This window comes from Lepus europaeus, chromosome 19, assembly GCF_033115175.1.
Source record: "Lepus europaeus isolate LE1 chromosome 19, mLepTim1.pri, whole genome shotgun sequence".
NCBI lineage: Eukaryota > Metazoa > Chordata > Mammalia > Lagomorpha > Leporidae > Lepus > Lepus europaeus.
The window spans coordinates 58,312,476-58,326,179 of record NC_084845.1 but is presented as its reverse complement, the minus strand read 5'-3'; the positions used below and the strand labels follow the sequence as shown (position 1 = coordinate 58,326,179).

The window sequence follows — 13,704 nt, the reverse complement described above, 5'->3', positions numbered from 1 at the left end:
TTGCAAATATTTACTCCCATTCTGTGGACTGTCTTTTCACTTTCTTGATATTGTCCTTTGATGCACACAATTTTGAAAACGCCCAATTTATTTTGTACACTCTAAGAACAATAACCTTTTAATAAATGAATAAAGACATATTTTATTGAACTGCTGTTAGCTTTCAGTTGAATAGTACTTGTGATACACTGGTATAGACATCTGATTAAAATATATTGATTTTGGGGCCAGCACTGTGGCATATGGGTAAGGCCTGCTTGCGCCATCCCATATGGGTGCTGGTTTGAGTCCCGGCTGCTCCACTTCTAATCCAGCTCCCTGCTGGTGTGCCTGGTAAAGCAGCGGAAGATGGCCCAAGTTCCTGGGCCCTGGTACCCACGTGAGACACCTGGCTCCTGGCTAAGGATCAGTCTAGCTCTGGCCATTGTGGCCATGTGGGGAGTGAACTAGTGGATGGAAGACTTCTCTATCTCTCTGTCTATCCCTCTCTCTGTAAACTCTGCCTTTCAAAAAATAAACCTTAAAAATATTGATTTTTCTCATATGCATATCTGTACTAATAACTGGACCATAAAACTGTGAGAATCACTGTGATGGAGTAAGATCTGTGTCAGTCTACAGTGTGGCTTTGACCACTTTGTATGATTTCTGGCAGAGAGCAATCAGAGAAGACACAATAGATACATTTTCAGATTTCAGGCCGGAGAGCTTTTCAGCAACAGGGAGATGTTCACACAGGAAGGGGAAAATGGCTCTGAAGAGGAAATGCTTTCTTCACTGCCCTGACCGAGCCAGACTGCAGGAGTGTTTGTAAGGGATCTGCAAGAACCCAAGGAAAGGCCTTTCTCAGTGCGGAAAACCCTCCAGAGTGAAGACACAGCATGGCAGCACCCACGCCCACCCTCTCCCTCCCATTCCGGTCCTGCCCAGTTGCTGATTTTGGGAAGCACTTTGGCAGGTATGCAGGATGGTGAAGTTGCCAGGTTTCTTTGGGGTTTGCTAAAGAATACCACAGGGAAATCAAGCATGAAGCAAGAGCTTAACTCTTAGCAGGGGTGTTGTTTGTGGTTTTGTTACTGGAACTTGCTGGTGACCTTAACAAAGCCAAAGTTGCATCGACACAGGAATTGCAAATCCAAAAAGGGGGTGGGGTGAGATTTAGAGGCATAAAAGGCTCAGCAGCTGCCCCCACAGCACCACCGTTCCAGAGGCAAACGGGCCACGATGAGGTGAGTCCACAGCTGTAACCCTTTTCTCTTGTTGGTTATTTCATCCTTCTTTGTATTCGCTGCTATAGAAGCAGACTGAGGGAGAGCCAAAAAAATATAACAAATCAGGGCAAATGGGCTACATTAGATGAATTAAAAGGTTTTTGTGTTAAGTTCTCTCCTTTTCTGCATCCATAAAAGACAGTGCTTTCAGACCTGCTGTCTTTCCTGGGAGATCACAAAGTTTTCACCTTCCCAGGGGATGCCGGCTTCCCCCATGGTAGGCTTCCTGGCATCTTGACTTTATTTATTAGCATTTTTTTCTTCTTAAAAAACATGCAATAAGAAAAATCAAAAGTAATACATTCGAGTGATATAATTAGGGCACTTGGAATTTTATTAAAATGAACAGACTCTTTGAAATGTTGAAATAGCAAGACTAGGAACTTGACATAACCAAGCACTCCTTGAAGAGCCAACCCGTCAGTGAAATGGTTCACCGGTCAGGATGGCCTGGGCACTGAAGGCCAGGGTCACAGCCATGCTTGCAGGAAGCAGCTCTCTTCCAGGGAACATTTGGGAATGGGGGAGGGGGAGTTATATAATGTTTCCTAAATGCAAATGATCATAAAATAATAGAAATGGCCATACACATATTTTAAATTATATATACTTAAAAGCCTGTTTTTATGGAAAATTTCAAAAAGTACAACGTGTAGCCTAACAGCCCTGCTGCCTTCTCACCTTCAAGTTATCTGCATTGTATTAACCGTGTCTGTAGCCTGGTGCATTCGAGGTGGCCGAGGGAAGATGCTGTCTGGTGGAGAGCTCCTGCACTGTTGTCTATTTAGTGTTCCCTAATGTAGCCAGAGGCTGCGCCCCACTTATCTTGGTGGTCTCCCTCTGAAGCTTATGCAGCATTCCTAGCACACGGAGCCCGCGGGCAGCTGCATGTGCTCAGAAGCTGCTGAGGTCTGTAAGTGGGTGGGTGGAGCGATCTTGGTCCTAGCACATCCATGAGTTGTTTTTTTCTGGCTGCTTAATGGGAGGGGTGTGTGTGTGGTGGAGCAGGGAGACCAGCTCTGCACTCCCTCCTGTCTTCTCTCTGCAGAGCCTTGGGAGCTGTCATCACCCTGCTGCTCTGGGGACAGCTCTTCGCAGCGGACTTTGGCAATGAGGCCACGGATATTGCAGGTGGGCCTTCGGGTCTGGGCAGATCTGTGCATTCCCAGCACTGCTGTGCCCTACTTTTAACTTTCTGTGGGAATTCCAACCCAGTTTCCCCTACTCATCCCCATCTCTGGGCTTTCAGTAGCATAAGGAACACGGATGCTGCCAGAAACGAGGGGAGACTGCCCTTCCCTTGGCTTCCATGTGGGGTGCAGAGAGGTGACCGGGCAGGGCGGCTTCCTCTCTCCTGAGTTTTCATGTCTCTGCAGGCAGTCTGAGTAGCTTCTTCCTGTTTCTCCCTTGCAGATGACAGCTGCCCAAAGCCCCCGGAGATTGCAAACGGCTACGTGGAGCACTTGGTCCGTTACCAGTGTAAGAACTACTACAGGCTGCGCACTGAAGGAGATGGTAAGTCCCCAACAGGTGTCTCCGTGCCCCACACACATTCCTGCCTGACATCCCCATAATGGATGCAGCTGGGGTGACTGGCCAGCAAGTTCACATGCTCTCCTTGGAGCCAGGAGAGTCAGATCCTAAGTTTTCTCCTTTGTTGAGGGGAGGCAGTAGCAGGTAGCCTGTCTGGAGTAAGATCTTCCTCTACAAAAGATGCAGGAATAGAACAGGTGATGAGGATAGCTAGCCGTCACGGGGCAGCATTCCATTCCTGCCACTGTTCACGCGCTTCAGTTGCCTGAGGCTCGCTGTTCCAACTTGGCTGCTGAGGAAGCTCAGGCACAGAGGGGCTGAGCATCTTGCCCAAGTTTAGGAAGTCAGGATTTGAACCCTAATCCCTACCTGTCCAGCTTCTCCAGGACCGCATGACCGGTCTGTGTTGCTGAGCTTAACGGGAGCCCCCAGCACTTCTCTTCCTTCTCCCTGTCTCCTCCTCTTGACTTGAATTCTTCTCTTCTCATGCACACTAGGTCCAGATTTGATTTTCTTCTTTGTGTTTCAGGAGTATACGCCTTGAACAGTGAGAAGCAGTGGGTGAACAAGGCTGTTGGAGAGCAACTTCCTGAATGTGAAGCAGGTGGGTGCTAAGGGGCTGAAATGTCCCCGAGGCAGATCCTCCTTGTGTGGCTCCCCCCTGAGCACATGGGAACCAAGATGAGGGATCAGAGAGCCACAGGTGGTCAGGCCAAGACCTCAGCAGAGGTCACTGCTTCCAGGTAGAGCTTTCTGTCTTTCTTGTTCATTTGGACCTGAAGCACAATGCCTGAAGGCACTGTCTACATTGGCCCCAAATTCGGGAGCTCCTGTTTGAACAGGCTGCCTGCCCAGGAAGTAAAGAACAGCACCCCTTCACCCCTGGCAGGGCAGAGCAGGCTGCAGACGGGCGCTCCTTCTGCTTCCCACTATTCAGAAGACCCACTGCTCTCTCCTCCTCCCCCTTCAAAGAGGATTCTGAGTATCTTCTCCTCTTACTGGTGTGGAACCGCCAACTGACTTGTACTAACTGTGGTATCTCTAAAAATCTGAGTTCCAGCCGATGCTGCTACAGTCCCTCTTTTTTCAGAGAGAAAGGACTATCACAGAACCTAGACCTTTCAACGAGTTCCCAGGAATTGTGGAGATTCCTTTGGTGTGACAAATCATTTAAATATACAAGTATGTACAGTTCATCAGCCAGGGATTAGAAATCCCAGTGCCACTTCTTTTGTGAGTTAGAGAAGCAGATGATAGAATTCTGCTTTGCAATGAGAAAAAAAAAAAAAGGAATTATTTTAAGCGGCAGATATCAGATTTGAACTGAGCGAGTGGTAGGGAGAAGCATCTGAATACATTCAACTCCGGGAAAACAGGCAACAACTGCTCGGGCAGCAGCTGCACCAGTGCCTGTGTGCATCTTTCCCACAATGGGGAACTCTGCCCCACTTCTGCTCACAAGTTTCTTGCTCTCCTTGACAGTATGTGGAAAGCCGAAGCATCCAGTGGATCAGGTGCAGCGGATCATCGGTGGATCTCTGGACGCCAAAGGCAGTTTTCCCTGGCAGGCTAAGATGGTCTCCCGTCACAATCTCGTCACAGGGGCCACACTGATCAGTGAGCAATGGCTGTTGACCACAGCCAAAAATCTCTTCCTGAATCACACAGAGAATGCAACTGCACAAGATATTGCCCCTACTTTAACTCTTTATTTGGGCAGAAAGCAGCTTGTGGAAATTGAGAAGGTGGTTCTCCACCCAAACTACTCTGAGGTAGACATCGGGCTCATAAAACTCAAAGATAAGGTACCTGTTAATGAGAGAGTGATGCCCATTTGCCTACCTTCAAAGGATTATACAGAAGTGGGGCGTGTGGGTTATGTGTCCGGCTGGGGGCGGAACTCCAACTTTAGATTCACTGACCACCTGAAGTATGTCATGCTGCCTGTGGCTGACCAAGATAAGTGTATCCAGCATTATGAAAACAGCACGGTGCCTGAAAATAAGATTCCCAGGAGCCCTGTAGGGGTGCAGCCCATCCTGAATGAACACTCCTTCTGCGCTGGCATGTCCAAGTATCAGGAGGACACCTGCTATGGTGACGCTGGCAGCGCCTTTGCTGTGCACGACCTGGAGCAAGACACTTGGTACGCAGCCGGGATCCTGAGCTTTGATAAGAGCTGCACTGTTGCTGAGTATGGTGTGTATGTGAAGACATTCAACATCATGGACTGGATTCAGAAAATCATAGCCAGCAACTAGTACAAGACAGGATGGAAGCCCTTACCTAGAGCAAGATTTCACCCTGGGAGAGGGAAAGGTGGATAGGAGTAGATGGGATCAGACAGTCTGATGCTGTTGGGTGCCAGAGCTGTACTGCTGGGTCAACCAATAAAGAGCTTTTATATATGTACGTTTGGACTCCTTTCTGTGTTTTTAGTCCTGGACATTTTTTGCCTCATGTATGGTACACGGGCAGCGAAATGGTATAGACGCTACTGGGCATATGGCAGGAAACAGTCAACCAGAAAAAAAACGAAGGTGATGCACTGTTCTCACTGGGGATCCTGCTCGTTGACGGAGTGCCTACTTTACGCTAGGTCTCAGAAAGGTTAATCTTTAGACAAGGAAGCGAAGCCCTGGGAAGTTATGTGATTAGCTCAAGATTACACTATTGAATAGTGACGCTGTCTGAATACAAACTCTTGAGCCATTTTCACTGAATCTTGCTAACTTTAAAAAAAACCTCTTTCTCTAAGATTTATTTATTTATTTGAAAGTCAGAGAGAAAATAACACAGAGAAGAGAGGTCTTCCATCTTCTGGTTCACTCCCCAGTTGGCTGCAATGGCCGGTGCTACACCGATCAGAAGCCAGGAGCCAGGTGCTTCTCCCGGTCTCCCATGCAGGTGCAGGGCCCAAGCACTTGGGCCATCCTCCACTGCACTCCCGGGCCACAGCAGAGAGCTGGACTGGAAGTGGAGCAGCTGGGACTCAAACTGGCACCCACATGAGAAGCCGGGCGGCTTCACCCGCTATGCCACAACGCCGGCCCCAAAGTCCTGATGCTTTCTAAACACTGCCTGCTGTCTACAACCCTGGGCCTCTTCTCAGGGCCCTCTGCGAGCTGCCCTCCGCCTCTGGTGTGAGCACCTCCTTCTCTCCTGTAGGACTCGAGCAGGGCCCCTCTAAGCAGCCTTTCTTCCCTGCGCAGGAGCCATTTAGATTTATGTAGCACCCAGCACAGGACACGGTACACAGTATGTACTAAACAAGCAGCTACGAGGATCTCCAACATAAATCAGGCCTTCAGAGAAAGATTCCCTAAGCCCATGTGAAGAGATACAGACACTTTATGCATGCAAGTTCTGAGTTCTTGCTGGTATCAGGTACTTCCCACACTCCAACTTCTGTGCAGTACCGGCTATGAGCAGAAAATGCAGTCAGCGGTGACCAAGCAATGAAGGCATTTTACCCTCTCACAGACGTCTGGGGAGGCAGGTCTAGTCTACCCAGTAGCCAAACATCACTACCACCGGTGAACAGGCTCTTTTCATTTTTGTTCTCAATGTAACAATTTTTCAACCTGATGCTAGCTGCCTCAAAGTCCAAAGGTAGCTGCTGCTGCCCCATGCATCACAATGAAATCAAAAGCTGGAGTGGGGGAAAGGAGAAAAGTGATGTGCAGTGAAAGAGTTGTGTTTCCTGCAATCGTTCTCTTTTATCCGTGAAGAATGTGCCAAGTGCCCAGCAGTCTCCCTTCCACACCACGTTAGCCACAGCCGAGTCCTGCTCACGTCCCTCTGTGCTGGACAGCCTTGGCAAGGGTCACACGGGCCTGTCAGCAAGCTCACAGCCGCCTGGCCCCCTCCAGCCGTGCGTTCATCCTCTCATTCTAAACAACCATGAGGTTTCAGGAAGAGCAGTGACTTGCCCGGGTTGTGTCAGGGGACCCTGAGAGAGCAAGACGCTGTCACAAAGTGCTCAAAGCAGGCGAATCCCATAGAGGTGTTGTTTCAAAGAGTTCTCACATCCCTGCAGTCCTGAGCACGTGAGACGCCACCATCTGCCGCCGGGAGCCTGCCTTCCAGGAGAGCTGCGCTCCTACGGACACAGGCAGTCAGCTCTGCTTAGCTCAGACACAGCGCTACACAGTAAGGGTTCAACTTCTCATTCTTAGACTAATTATCATAAAAGTTGTAAAATGAGCCAACCAGGACAGGACTTTAGTTTGTGCCAAAAAGTGTCCAAGATAAAACAAACTTGCTGGCTATCAGTACAGGATTATTTATTCCAAGAACAACTGGGGCTGAAAGGACTGGAGAAGGAGAGCTTGAGGGGTTTGCGTGTGTGTGTATGTGCGTGTGCGCCCGTGTGTGGATGCATGTGTGCACACGAGAACAAACGGGCATGCATCTAAGGTGGAAAGTAAGAATTGTTGCTCTCACATGAACTGACCTTGTGTTTTAGTTGAGGGCCAATAAACATGGCTATTGTACTACCCAAGGTTTACAAGTGTTCAGTGCTATCCCAAGGCGTAAAGAAAAGCACACTGTCTAGAGACGTCTAAGATACCACCCTGGACAAAGTGGACATTGTCACTTGACTTCTCTGAGGCTCGCTGAGGGCAGACGTTAGATGGTCCAGGCCATCCCGGCACCAGTGTGGTCTCCACGCAGGCGCCCAGCGCCTCACGGACAAGCCGAACCTCTTCACCAGGACACTGACCGTGGTTCCAAAGCGTTGTTTCAAGATGTGCCTTTCTCTTCATCGCTGACCGCGTGTGCTAAATGTCTTGATAGAGAAGGTCATACTTGGGAATATTCTTGGGGTCAATAGGGCTTTGGACAATCAGCTTTCCCCTCATGGCTCCTCGGTAGATCACCTCAACCAGATCTATGAAGTCCTGTTTTGTTTTGAAACTTCCCACAAACTTAGTGTGATCCGGAGATCTAGACAGCACAGGAGAGAAACAACTGCTCTTAGAACTCGTCATTGCATCTCAAGATTTTCAGGAGAAACAAAATGAACAGTAGCTTTGCTGCTTTCTTCCTGGTGAGCATGTTCTTTTCTTAAAGATTTACTTATTTATTTACTGGAAAGGCAGAATGAGAGAGAGAGAGAAGTCGGAGAAAGAGGTCTCCCATCTGCCTGTTCACTCTTTAAATGGCTGCCACAGCAGGTCTAGGCCAGGCCGAAACAGGAGTCCAGACTTCATCTAGGTCTCCCACATGGGGGTGGGGCTCAGGCACCTGGGCCACCTTCTGCTGCTGTTGGGTACATTAGCAGGGAGCTGGATTGGAAGTGGCGCAGCTGGGACTCAAACCAATTTGAGACACTAGTATTGCAAGTAGTGGCTTAACCCTGCAGGCCACAGCCCTAGTCCCCTGAGCAGACTCCGGACATAAAGCCTGACACTACTTTTCTCCCACTCGGTGTGTGACAAAATCCAGGGCTGTGGACCATTAGCACAGAAAGCCTGTCCAGTGAAAACATTCTCAAGCAGAATTCACCGCTGGGCAGTCTGTCCACCTGCTGTTCTGGCGAGAACTGGGTAAGGCCCGCTGACTGGCTGAGTCTCTGAGTCACTCAGACTTTGGCATGGCAGGGATCTAACTAGTTTTTCAGAGAAGTATTTCAAACATATGTATGTTCATTGTGAAACATTTTCAGAAAAGAAGAGTTAACTCGAGGTCACCTTTTGGTGTACATCCTCCCAATCCTGCGTGCGTATGTGTTACCTGTTTTCGTAATAAGGAGCATCACATTGCACAAGGTAGCCTCCTGCTGTTTTTTCAACCAACATGGACTTCTTTAAAATCATTAATTTGCATCTACAACATCACATGAAATATCCTGGCAATACGATTATTGGGTTAAAAAGTTTAAACACTTTTAAGGTATTTGATACCTGCTATCATAAATTGCCCTTTAAAAAGAATGTGCCAACTTAATACTTATATCGGCTGTGTTCTAGAAGAATCGACAGATTTAAAACAGAACGTTTAACACTCTGTCAAACAGAGGACACAGCAGGTGCCCAGGCAGACACGGGGACACCGCACCAGAGTCCGCAGCGAGGAGAACTGCGGACACAATCAGTGTGAGATGCAGTTCCGGGCGCTCACGGGAAGGCACGGACGGCCCTGCAGAAGCTGTCACGCTACCTGTTCACGGCAGGCTTTGTTACAGACTGACTTTCAAATCCTTAGAGCGGCGCAAGACGGGAAGCTTGGTAGGAGAGGCGCACAGCTCAGTGTGCTGGGAGGAACGCTTCTTTTATCAGTGCTGCCCCCCAGTCCCAAAAGTTTAAGAGCAACTACAAAGTGTCCTTTCCTTTCATTCTTTTCTTTTTCTTCTTCATTATTTATTTATTTTTTAAATTTTTGACAGGCAGAGTGGACCGTGAGAGAGAGAGACAGAAAGAAAGGTCTTCCTTTACCGTTGGTTCACCCTCCAATGGCCACTGCGGCTGGCGCGCTGCGGCCAGCGCACTGTGCTGATCTGAAGGCAGGAGCCAGGCGCTTCTCCTGGTCTCCCATGGGGTGCAGGGCCCAAGCACTTGGGCCATCCTCCACTGCACTCCCTGGCCACAGCAGAGAGCTGGCCTGGAAGAGGGGCTACCGGGACAGAATCCGGTGCCCCGACTGGGACTAGAGCCCGGTGTGCTGGCGCCGCAAGGCGGAGGATTAGCCTAGTGAGCCGCGGCGTTGGCCTCCTTTCATTCTTCAGCTGGCAAGTTACAATTGTTGGTCACACTTGACACTCTCTTATTTTGCACCAAATATTCACATGAAGAACTGGAGCATGTACCAGCTGAGGAAGGAGCTAACAGAAGCCTCACAGAGCCAGGGGCACATGCAGGCAGGTGAGCGCCTGAAGCTGTGTCCCTAAAGCAAACGTTCTCAGTCTGACTTACCCATAATCCACTTTCATGTGCTGCCCGTTGAAGAAAAACACTGTGGATGGAATATAACTGATGTCAAAATACTGTGTATACACTGGGGTTCTGTCCACGTCTACCAGGTATATAGCAGCCATCTTACTTAGGTCGGAAGAGGTCTTGGAAAGCTGCAAGTGACAAGAGAGATCCAGGTTAGGAGAAGCAGCTGCTGCCTCTGAGGGACACTTCTCCCTACCAGAATATTCTGTTTGACACAATTCATGGGTCAAGAACCTAACCATCAGACACAGTGCAACCATGTCGCTGGAGCCTGAATCATGGTGGCACTTAGCAGAGGCCTTGGGTAAACGGCTATGAAAACATTTCTTTCCATCTTTGGTAGAAGTGATCCATGCTCATTTAAAACAATGCTGAAACATGCAATGCAGACTGCAATCCCCAAACTCTTGTCTCCCAATCTCCCCTGAAATGGAAACTACAGTAAAAGCCAACCCTTACAGGACTTACTGTATGCAACTATCCTAAGCGGTTAACATTTGTTAACTATTTACTCCTTACAGCACCTGAGGATGAGCTCCCACATCATGTGTGTGACGTGCAGTCCTCTGGGTCCCGAGGCTACTGGGCAGGGCAGGGATGTGAGCACGGGCAGCCTTCAGGGTCTGCGCTCCTCACTGCTCTGGGATCTCTGCCTTCCTACAGCTGAGAATACAATCCTCTGGGCCTTTTGTCTCCAGGTTTTAACCAGTATGGCAGCAACAGAAATGGTGACAGTCCTAGGCTAAGTCTAGAACTCACACCTACTCTGTTCCCCACTGCCTCACTTTACCAGACAGAATGGGGGAGACGTGCTACGCGCTACAGAATCCAAGACTATCAGGCACAGCCTGAAGGCAGCAACTAGCAAAGAGAACTTAGTTTCAGCAAACTGAGTTCAAATCCCAGCAATTAGTGGCTCTGTGCCTGTTGGAAGTTACTCCACTTCCTGGGCATTCATTTCCCCTACTAATGGGGCTACTGTCATGAGCATCAAAAAATATAATGTTCGGGGCCAGCGCCATGGTGTAGCAGGTAAAGCCGCTGCCTGCAGTGCTGGCATCCCATATGGGCGCCAGTTCAAGTCTTGGCTGCTCCACTTCCAACCCAGCTCTCTGCTATGACCTGGGAAAGCAGAAGATGGCCCAAGTCCTTGGGCCCCTGCACCCAACTGGGAGACCCAGAAGAAGAAGCTCCTGGCTCCTGGTTTCAGATTGGCACAGCTCCAGCCATTGCAGCTAACTGGGGAGTGAACCAGCGAATGGAAGACCTCTCTCTCTTTGCCTCTGCCTCTCCTTCTCTGTTTAACTCTTTCAAATAAGTAAAAAAATCTTAAAAAAAGATAATGTTCATAGACGCTTGTTAATAACTTCTGTTCTTCCTCTGTGTCGTCAGCAAAGCTGAGCTTCGAGGGCAGCTATGGGGCAGTGCACCACACAGATCCAGCGCAGGCACAGATCTGGGGGTCCCTCAGAGTAGCCCGGCAGTCGGCTGCTAGTGAAAGTGAACCGCTAGCTACATCTCCACCCTGCCTGCTCCCTTTCATGCACATTGCAGATGTTGGATTTTTTTAGTAAAAACTCACTTACAATATCATCCAGCTGCAGGCAGACCGGATCTTCATCTCTCCCAAACCTGAGAACCAACACCTTCTCCGCGGTGCTTTTTATTGCCTGGTCCACTTCTCTCTTGCTAGTCAGCTTGGGCAACAGGAAGCTCATCTCGAAGTCACTGAAAGTCAGTCCTCACTGCCAATCCTGAAATACAGCTGCAATGTTTAGATGCAGTTTAGATTCTGTGCACAAGCCCTTGCTGCAAGCCTGCTTTTCCAGGGCATGTAATAATATGCTCCCATGGTTTAAAAAGAAGCAACCCAGGAAGGTGTGCCGTGCAAGCCTCCCTCCCCTCATCGCCCTCCTTGGGCCCGGCTCTCACTGCCTTGCTCCCCCCACTCCTCGCATCACGCTGCTGCTTTCCTTAGTTTCTCACACACCTTTTAGAGTTTTGTCATGCACTCACCAAATAATACAAACGTGTTCCTGTATTTCGTCTCCTTTTCTACCCAAAAGCCAGCTGACAGGTTAGTGTTCCATCAGGAAAGAGAGAACACCCTCAAATCCGGTAACCTGAGCAGTCTGATTCAGGCAAGGTAAGGAACGCTGCGAGATAAAGCTGGTGACTGATGCTGTTCCCACCGCCAGATGCTGTGGGCAGGAGTGGCTGGCAGGGCTGTGTGCTGGAGAGGTGAGTGAGGGCTGCTGCCACTCCCCGCCCTCGCTCCGACCTCTGCTGGTGCCCCCACTGGCTGCCTCCTACTGGAATCAGTGGGTGGGGCCGCTGCCCAGGCAGGGGAGGTTCCCACTCCCAGAGAAGTCTAGAGGAGGGAAATGGCTCAGCACACACACTTTACCCACTCTTCCACATCTTGCAAGAGCAAGGACCAGAACCCAGGCCACCAAATTCCCAGTCCAGCGTTCCCTCTGAAATGACAAGTTCCTAATTTTGTGACCGGGAGAAATTTCATTTTGAGGACAATGAGAGACTCTGTGGAGACACCTTGCACTTTGAGTTCAGTTCTAAAGTTGGCGAATGCTATGAAAAGGAAAATCCTTTCTCTATCTTTTGGTCACGAGTCACATTTCAAACACGATCTATTTGGTCATTTGAAAGGCAGAGTGCCAGAGAGCAAGGGAGAAAGGGGAGAGGCAGGTAGAAACCTTCCACCTGCTGGTGTGCAGGCCCTAGATGGCTGCAACAGCCTGGGCTGGGCCAGGCTGAAGCCAGGAGTCTGCAGTTCTATCCAGGTCCCTCACGTGGGTAGCCAGGGCCCAAGTGCTCGGGTCATCTGCTGCTGCTTTACCAGGTACCTTAGCAGGGAGCTGGATTGGAAGTGGAGCAGCTGCGACTCGAACCCAGCACTCTCTATGGGATGGCACTGCTGCAGGCAGGGCTCCACCTACGGAACCACAGTGACAGCCCCACGGGTCACATGTTAAGATAATACAATTTCTGGCCGGCGCCGGGGCTCAACAGGCTATTCCTCCGCCTGCGGTGCCGGCACACTGGGTTCTAGTCCCGGTCGGGGCGCCAGATTCTATCCCGGTTGCCCCTCTTCCAGGCCAGCTCTCTGCTGTGGCCCGGGAGTGCAGTGGAGGATGGCCCAAGTGCTTGGGCCCTGCACCCCATGGGAGACCAGGAGAAGCACCTGGCTCCTGGCTTCGGATCAGCGCGGTGCGCCGGCCGCAGCGGCCATTGGAGGGTGAACCAACGGTAAAGGAAGACCTTTCTCTGTCTCTCTCTCTCTCACTGTCCACTCTGCCTGTCAAAAAAAAAAAAAAAAGACAATACAATTTCATATGAGAAATAAAAGTGTTCTAGCAACAGGTCATAGTTAGAGAAGCTAACCACCAGAAGTGACTGTCAAACGCGCATGACAGAACCCAGTACTGATGGGAGCAACAGGAATTCGCATGCGCCGCACTCCCAGAATTCCAGCAGACGGCGGGGAGGCAAGGGGAGGCCGGGTATTAGAGAAAGCGCGGCGCCCTGGCCTCGTGGGCTGGCTCACTCTCCGAACGGCCACGCCAGGGCTGGGCCCCTCGGAGCTCCATCCCCAGCTTCCCCGGGGCTGGCGGGGCCCAAGCAGAGCCACCACCGGGTACGGAACCCAGTCCTCCGGGGTGGAGGCCCGCTCCGCAATGTTGGCTTTCGAGAGGCCGGTGGCAGGGCTGCTCCCGGCCCCGCAGGGGCAGGGACTGCGCAACTTACGCGGCCAGGTCACCGCCACTTCAGGGATGTCAGCATGAGCGACCTGCGCTCGGAACAGCCGGCGCCTCAGGAGCAACTCCCTCCCGCCGGAAGCGGGACGGCGACCCTAACCGCAAAGCGACCCTGTTGCCTAGCAACTATCGTCCCGCTCAGCGGGAAGGAAACGGAAATGGAAAACGCACGGACGCGCGGTC

At 50.5% G+C, this 13,704-nt stretch overlaps 2 protein-coding genes across 4 annotated transcripts; one reads left to right on the top strand and one right to left on the bottom strand.

Moving 5' to 3' along the window:
• Positions 1-1,121: 1,121 nt before the first annotated feature.
• Positions 1,122-5,216, top strand: LOC133748126 (haptoglobin). The gene is made up of 5 exons (XM_062176707.1): positions 1,122-1,229; positions 2,320-2,402; positions 2,685-2,786; positions 3,334-3,408; positions 4,287-5,216. The coding sequence occupies exons 1-5, from the start codon at positions 1,225-1,227 to the stop codon at positions 5,063-5,065; spliced, it is 1,044 nt and encodes a 347-aa protein (XP_062032691.1). The 5' UTR covers positions 1,122-1,224; the 3' UTR covers positions 5,066-5,216.
• Positions 4,990-13,674, bottom strand: TXNL4B (thioredoxin like 4B). Of its 3 annotated transcripts, XM_062176710.1 has the most exons (5): positions 13,511-13,674; positions 11,332-11,510; positions 9,849-9,873; positions 9,722-9,761; positions 4,990-7,754 (listed from the first exon to the last, which is right to left on the bottom strand). In XM_062176710.1, exons 2-5 carry the CDS (start codon positions 11,461-11,463, stop codon positions 7,589-7,591), a joined length of 363 nt encoding a protein of 120 aa, XP_062032694.1. In that variant the 5' UTR covers positions 11,464-11,510; positions 13,511-13,674; the 3' UTR covers positions 4,990-7,588. The 3 variants fall into 3 exon arrangements, with proteins under 3 accessions (XP_062032694.1, XP_062032692.1, XP_062032693.1); XM_062176708.1 differs by having other exon boundaries at positions 9,722-9,873; positions 13,511-13,653; XM_062176709.1 differs by having other exon boundaries at positions 9,722-9,873; positions 11,332-11,499; positions 13,511-13,653.
• Positions 13,675-13,704: the final 30 nt, after the last annotated feature.

Coding starts and splice junctions, on each gene's coding strand:
- LOC133748126 (XM_062176707.1), top strand. Junction 2,403..2,684: donor TGAGGCCACGGATATTGCAG/GTGGGCCTTCGG, acceptor TCTCCCTTGCAG/ATGACAGCTGCCCAAAGCCC. Junction 2,787..3,333: donor GCTGCGCACTGAAGGAGATG/GTAAGTCCCCAA, acceptor TTTGTGTTTCAG/GAGTATACGCCTTGAACAGT.
- TXNL4B (XM_062176708.1), bottom strand. CDS start 11,463: ATGAGCTTCCTGTTGCCCAAGCTGACTAGCAAGAGAGAAGTGGACCAG. Junction 9,874..11,331: donor GCCTGCAGCTGGATGATATT/GTAAGTGAGTTT, acceptor TGTCACTTGCAG/CTTTCCAAGACCTCTTCCGA. Junction 7,755..9,721: donor CACATGAAAGTGGATTATGG/GTAAGTCAGACT, acceptor TGTGCTGTCTAG/ATCTCCGGATCACACTAAGT.